Below are 6,582 nucleotides of genomic sequence, written 5' to 3'. Positions count from 1 at the left end.
AGCTCGGGCTGTCCCCACAGCCCCCAGGCCCTGCCAAGCCTCCTGCTGCCCCCGGAACCCGCGGCGCTCGCCCTGCCCCAAGCCCACCGCCGGCCCGAGCGACGGGTGGGAGCGGCGGGGCCGCGCTCCCCAGCGGGCGAGAGGGACGAGCTCCCGGCGGGGCGGTGCCCGAACCGCTGCGGTACCGGACCCGCTGTGCCCCCGGACCCCGCCGCGCCGGCCCCTTTAACGCCGCCCCGGAAGCCCCGCGCGTGCCGCTGCTGACGTGGGATCGCGTGGCGCCTCTCCCCACCCGGGCCCCGCCCCTCCCCGCCCGGGCCCCGCCCCTCCCCGCCCGGGCCCCGCCCCTCCCCGCCCGGGCCCCGCCCCGGCCCCGCCCCGGCAACGCCCCCGCCCGGCCTTACGCATGCGCAGCCCTGCAGGCAGGAGCCCGGGCCCCGCCCGGTCCCGCCCTCTCACGCATGCGCAGTAGCGGAGGGAGCGGCGCCCCGCCCCGGCTGCAGACGGAGGCGGGGGGGGGGGGGGAGGGCGGGGAGGTAGCGACGCATGCGCACTTGGCCCGGCGGGCACCCGAGCGCCCCGCCCCGCCCCCCTGCTCGGCGCAGGCGCGGTGCGCTCCCGCGGGGCGGCGCGGGCCGGAAGGGGGCGGGGCGGGGCGGGGCGGCGCGCGCAGGCGCGGCGGGCGCGGCGGGGCAGTGCGGCGGCGCGCGCGGCGGCTGTTCCGGCGGAGGGAGCGGCGCGGAGCGGAGCGGCCCCGGGCCCGGCCCCGCCGCCTCAGGTAACCCTGCCCGCCCCGCTCCCGCTCTCTCCGTCCCTTCGCAGGCAGGACGCGGAGCCGCCCCCCTCCCCCCCCCACCGCCGCCGCCGCCGCCGCCCCGCCTCAGCCCGCATCCATGAGCTGAGGCGCCGGGGCGGGAGCCAAGGCGAGGAGCCGGGCGGAGCCGCCGCCTCGGGCCCGGCGGAGAAGCGGAGCGCGGCGCGGCGCCTGTTCCCGGGCCGCAGCGCCCTGCCAGGCCGCCCCGCACCCCCGCCCCGCTCCTTCCGCAGCCGCCCCATGCGCGGCCGGCGCTGAGCCCCGCCTGCCCCGCCCGGCCCGGCCCTGCCCGGCCCTGCCCCGCGCCTCTCGGGCCCCAGGCGGGCTGCGCGGGTGGGTCGCCGCTGCCCCCACACCCCCCCCGGCCCCCGCGCCCCTTGGATGCCGCCGAGATGGGCAAGGTGCTGTCCAAGATCTTCGGGAACAAGGAGATGCGGATCCTGATGCTGGGTCTGGACGCGGCCGGTAAAACCACCATCCTGTACAAACTGAAGCTGGGCCAGTCCGTTACCACCATCCCCACCGTGGGCTTCAACGTGGAGACGGTTACTTACAAAAACGTCAAGTTCAACGTGTGGGATGTGGGGGGCCAGGACAAGATCCGCCCCCTCTGGAGGCACTACTACACGGGCACGCAGGGGCTGATCTTTGTGGTGGACTGCGCCGATCGCGACCGCATCGACGAGGCCCGCCAGGAGCTGCACCGCATCATCAACGACCGGGAGATGCGGGACGCCATCATCCTCATCTTCGCCAACAAGCAGGACCTGCCCGATGCCATGAAACCCCACGAGATCCAGGAGAAACTGGGCCTGACCCGAATCAGGGATAGGAATTGGTACGTGCAGCCCTCCTGTGCTACTACAGGGGATGGACTCTATGAAGGGCTGACATGGTTAACATCCAACTATAAATCCTAATGAGAGAATTAACTATTTAGTCTACAAAGAATTAAAGAAAAAAAAAAATAAAACCACACAAAAAAAAAAATATACCCACATGGCTTCCCGGAAGAATGATTCTCTACTGAAAAGTGAAACAAAGGCATCCATAGGATTATGATCACCTTTCTCCATTTGCCACCCTTTCCTTCTGCACACTTGACTGGATTCCTGTTCTAACTCTCCTTGCTTGGCGTTAGGATGCTCTAACCTCCCAGTGTGACACGAACACAAGCACTAGATGCTCTGGCAGACTCGCAGCCTTCCAGACTTCCAGCAAACAGGGGAAAGACACATTGTAGACTTGCTAAGTAACTTCTTTTTATTTCCTTTTTGTTTTGTTGGGTTTGTTGTTTTTTTTCTTCTTCTTCTCTTGATAGCCCTTAAGATGGTTTGATTGTTTCAGGGGATGGTTGGGGGAGGGGTACCATTTTCAGTGTATGCTTTCTGGTTCTCCTTTTTTTTTATTATTATATTATTATTTTTTTTCCTTCTCTCACTTGCTGTAGATTGCTACTTTTTTGCATTCACCCAGAATATGTTGCTAGGTCTGTTTCATCTAGTAAACTGAAAATGATTGCTTAAAATCAAACTGCAGTCTGTCTTTTTATATTAAGGACTTTTTTTTTTTTTTTTGCTTGTTTTTTTGTTCGGTTGGTTTGTTGTTTGGTTGGTTGGTGTTTGTTTTTTTTTCAAGTTCTGTTAATCTGTAACTAAACAGTGACTCTCAGCTTGTCTTCATATCTCAGACTAACACCCAGACGAGCCCCTGCCTGCAGTGGCAGGTCTGAGGACACCATTGTGACATGTTCAAAGTGCATCTCAGGCACAAAGTGCTCGCTCAGTCATGTAAGAACTGCTTTGAAATGTCAGCTGTGAAGTTCTGAACCATCCATCCTGCATGAGAAGGGATGCAAAGAAGTTCCCCATAACTACATAGCAACCATATAGCAAACTTAAGACATGAATGATGTCAGAGTTCCAGGGGAGATGCTGTTCAGTTGTTTGTTTTTTTTTTTATCTTGCATTGCAAACTTGAAAGGTGTTCAGCTGCAGTTCTTAATACTCATGTCAATCCAAGATCATTTCCTTCCAGAAGATGCAGCAATAACATGGAAGTGTTGCAACAAGTTTTACTTTAAATCATAGATGTTTAGGTGAAAAAAACCTAGCACTGCCTTGGGATCAAGACAAACTGCTTTCATCTCAAGGCAGCTGAGGACATTTATATATTAAAGTATTTTTTCATTCTTTCCAACATCCGTGTCACGGAGACAGAAAGTTTATTACTTTGCTTTTCCATGTTGTAGAGTTCCCAAGTTCTGTGCAGAGCTGCACCTGAGCTGGATGGCTCCAGCAGCTCAGTGAGGGCCATTTTGAGGAAATCCCTCCCTGCTTTAGTTCCCAAGACTCCACTGAACCCTGCAAGTCGTTGCAGCCTTGTCTGGGTAGCCGGGTGTGTTGCTGTGTCCTGTGGGAAGGGAACTGTGTTGGATGTTGGGAGCCCATTGAGTGGCTACTAATGAGAGCAGGGAGGAGAGAGAGAGAGAGAGAGTACACGACTATGAATGTAAACTTCCATAATTAGTTCTTAAAGGGCAAGCAGCTCATTTGCCACATCACAGTTTTGCAGATGTGACTGGCAAAAAGAAACACCCCCACCCAGGGCATGTCTTAGTGTAAAAACTTCATCAGTGTCCGTGCTGGGTGCAAAAAAAAAAGTCAAAGCAGCTGGTTCTTATTCAGCCTTAAGGATTAACTTCAGATTTCCTCAAGGAGTTAAACTCAATTGGGGAATTCTAGGAATGTATGCTACAAAACCAGAAGAAAATGGCTTTTTTTTTGTTTTCTCCCCCTTTTTATATTTTGTTTTCCCATGGAGATGAGTTTCACAGGACATTGGGGGCATTACACTACATGTCTACAGTGTTGACTCTGCTGCCTACATTGTGTATGGAGCTCTTACCAAAGATGTGTGGGAAAGATTAAAATGCTGAATTCACTGCTGGAATTGAATGCTTGGGACCACTTTAAAAGTTCCTTTAGAATATGGTTCCTTTAGAACATGGTTCCAAACGACTTGATGTGGGTGGCAAACGGGACTGGATGGGTTCTTGATGCTAGAAGATAGAGCATTGATGGACAAGGAACCTTCCTGAGTTAAAGAGAGTCTGCAGAAGCTTAATGTAGAACAACTCTGACATCTCAGCTCTAAAGAAGAGGAGGTGAGGTTGGTTTTGTTTGGGGTTTTTTTTTCTTGTCACTCAAGGCTTTTTGCCACTGGAATGTCATTGCTCTATTTTCTAGCTTTTTTTTTGGTTGTTTTTTTAATTTTTCTTCTCTGTTGATGTAACTTAACCAATAGTGTGGTGGTATAAAGACTAAAAATACAAGAATATGGTTACTGTTTTCTTCTGGAGCATAAATAAAATAGCCAAGCACAAGTAAATGCCTAAACTGGAAAACTTGAAGCTCTGTTAATGGTTCTTGAACTTTCTTAAATCTATTCTCACTCAACATGAAAACTTCAACAACTTCATGTTTCATCTTAAGTTGATTTGCTGTGTTTCCAAGTGCTGGGGCAGACTTTGCTAGACCTTGAGTTGAATTCACAATTTTGTATTTGCGTAGTAACTTTGTTATTCTGTTTTTGTAGGTGAAAGGAAACTGATTATGCTTCTGAATTGATTTTAGTGGGGTTTTTTTAATGTCTGATTATTTTTTTTTTGGGGGGGGGGGGGGAAGAGGAGAAAAAAATACTGCAACATGTGGCAGAGACATCAAAAATAAATGGCCATTTCTGCCAAACACAAGAGAGAAGGTTTCACTTTCCACATGTCCTTTATAGGTTGTAGCTGAACCTCAGCACAGACTCGTGGCTCTCAGGCAGTAAAAGTAGCCCGTCAGGATCAAGTGTAAGAATTCCTATGATTTACAAACAAATCTGGAGGTTTTGATTTTATTTTCTTTTTTAAGTGCATCGATTTTGTGTTCATGTGAATTCCTGGAGTAAGTTTGGAATGGCGTTCATGGTGTCTGATAAGTGAATGAGTTTGTAGACTGTGATCTCCCTGACTAAAGTAAACAGGAATTTTGTGTTCTCAATATGGCTGTAGTGTTGGTAAAGAACTAATAAGCAGAAAATAAAGCAATTATACAGCGGAGCTCTCCTGGTATGTTACTTATATTGAATTATGAGAGAAACAGAAAGGGGCAATGTGGTGCTGGAGCAGAGTGTTGTGCTGACATAAAGAGGTCTCTGTTCTGTGTCTCACCGTTTGGAAAGCCTGTCTGTAATTCCTTTGAGACTCAGATTTTTATAAGTGGAAAGGATGATACTTCTTTAATACTCCCACTGCACTTTATCTTGGAGCAGCTGCTGGGATGGGCAGGGATGTCCCAGCAACCACCTCAGGATGTCCCTGCCCATCCCGGCCTTTTCCAAGGTGTTTAGGCTGGACTCTGTCTACCTGAATGTCAGTTCAAGGTGTGGCTGTGTAAATGAACTTACTCTGACTTAATTAAACTACTCAGGAGTTTGGGAGACAAGGCTCCAGAGGAGTAAACTCGTGTCTCTTTCATTGTAGTAGTGAGTCATTCGTCAGAATGTCAGCACTTACTGTTCCCCATCAGACCTTTGCTACAGTAGGAGTTTGTGTGACTCCCCAGAGCACCCTGCCCAAATCATGCCATGACTCACACTGCATCATGGCTTCTTTTTCCCCCCACCAGTCAAAGGGAAAGTCCTCGTGGACAGGGTTTGGAAAAAAATCTGCCTGCCATCCCTAATTGGAAATTAACCTTGCTAATATGACAGTCCTCCCAAAGGAACATCTTGCTGTTTGAAAAAAAAAAAAAAAAGCAGTTGCATGGTCAAAGCAGCTGGCTGCAAGATCTGGGGTGGCTTTGCTGATGGACCTGGGTGTTATTTCCCTGGGCATGGGAGAAGTGACTACCAGGAATGGAAACCTTGGTGTTGAAGCAGCCTTGGTGTGGGCACCATGACTCAGACTTCCCACTGACACAAGGTTGTGCTTTTTATCTCGGATTTCTTGCTAATATCTGTCCAGCCCGAAGGCCTCAGTGTGTGGAATCCGAAATCTCCTCAGCTTCGGTGCTTTCTGGAACAAAAATACAACAACCAACTTTCCCCTTGCCGTGGGGGGAAGCCTTTCAAGGGCTGTTGGTGTTGGTCTCCAGTCCCTGATTGTTCCTCCTCTACCACCCCGAGCACAGCTCGGTGCTGCTCAGCTCCCCGTGCCTGGGAATCCAGCTGGGGTGGGTGAGCTGAGCGCCACAGCCCATCTCGCTCTCCAGATTCAGGCTGCTGTGGAGAAGGGTTTCATTGTAGCCCTGCCCTCAGCTCTGCAGGGGTGAAGTGGGTGAGTCAGAGCCCCGTGGAACTGGGCAGCCAGGGGCACGTCCCCAAGAGCGCCCAGAGCCGGGGTGACCGGCGGCTTGTGCAGGCAGCCAGCTGGGAACGCGGCGGCTCGTCCAGGGAGTCTTCTCTTGCTTAAGAACAGGTATCTCTGGCCTCCTTAAAAACGAGAGGAGGGGAAATGAAGAAGTGGAGATGAGTCATCTGCTGAGGTCTCCAGCTCAGAGTCTCACAGCGGCTTAACAGGCTCAGCCCTTGCTTTGCCTCAAGAGGAACGTTTTGCCTTCCAGAGGAGGCACTTCAGTTCCTCCCTTACTGCTTCCTTCAGTTGCACCTTTCAGGACAGCATTAGGGAGACAGAGACACTGAAGCAGGATTTAATTTGTGAGATAATTGATAATGCTTAAAAACTGATAACAGTTGAAACACTTAGTTTTTCCTTCAGATGG

The 6,582-nt window shown here is 51.8% G+C and overlaps 1 protein-coding gene across 1 annotated transcript; it reads left to right on the top strand.

Annotated features, from left to right (window-relative positions):
* Positions 1-671: 671 nt before the first annotated feature.
* ARF6 (ADP ribosylation factor 6) lies at positions 672-4,919 on the top strand. Its single transcript, XM_051622447.1, has one exon. It carries the CDS (start codon positions 1,207-1,209, stop codon positions 1,732-1,734), a length of 528 nt encoding a protein of 175 aa, XP_051478407.1. The 5' UTR covers positions 672-1,206; the 3' UTR covers positions 1,735-4,919.
* The last annotated feature ends 1,663 nt before the right edge of the window (positions 4,920-6,582 follow it).

This window comes from Apus apus, chromosome 5, assembly GCF_020740795.1.
Source record: "Apus apus isolate bApuApu2 chromosome 5, bApuApu2.pri.cur, whole genome shotgun sequence".
NCBI lineage: Eukaryota > Metazoa > Chordata > Aves > Apodiformes > Apodidae > Apus > Apus apus.
The sequence above is the reverse complement of the archived record's forward strand: the minus strand, read 5'-3'. Positions and strand labels throughout refer to the sequence as shown.

Bases quoted from the DNA above. Each gene is read 5' to 3' on its own strand.
- ARF6 (XM_051622447.1), top strand. From the start codon at position 1,207: ATGGGCAAGGTGCTGTCCAAGATCTTCGGGAACAAGGAGATGCGGATC.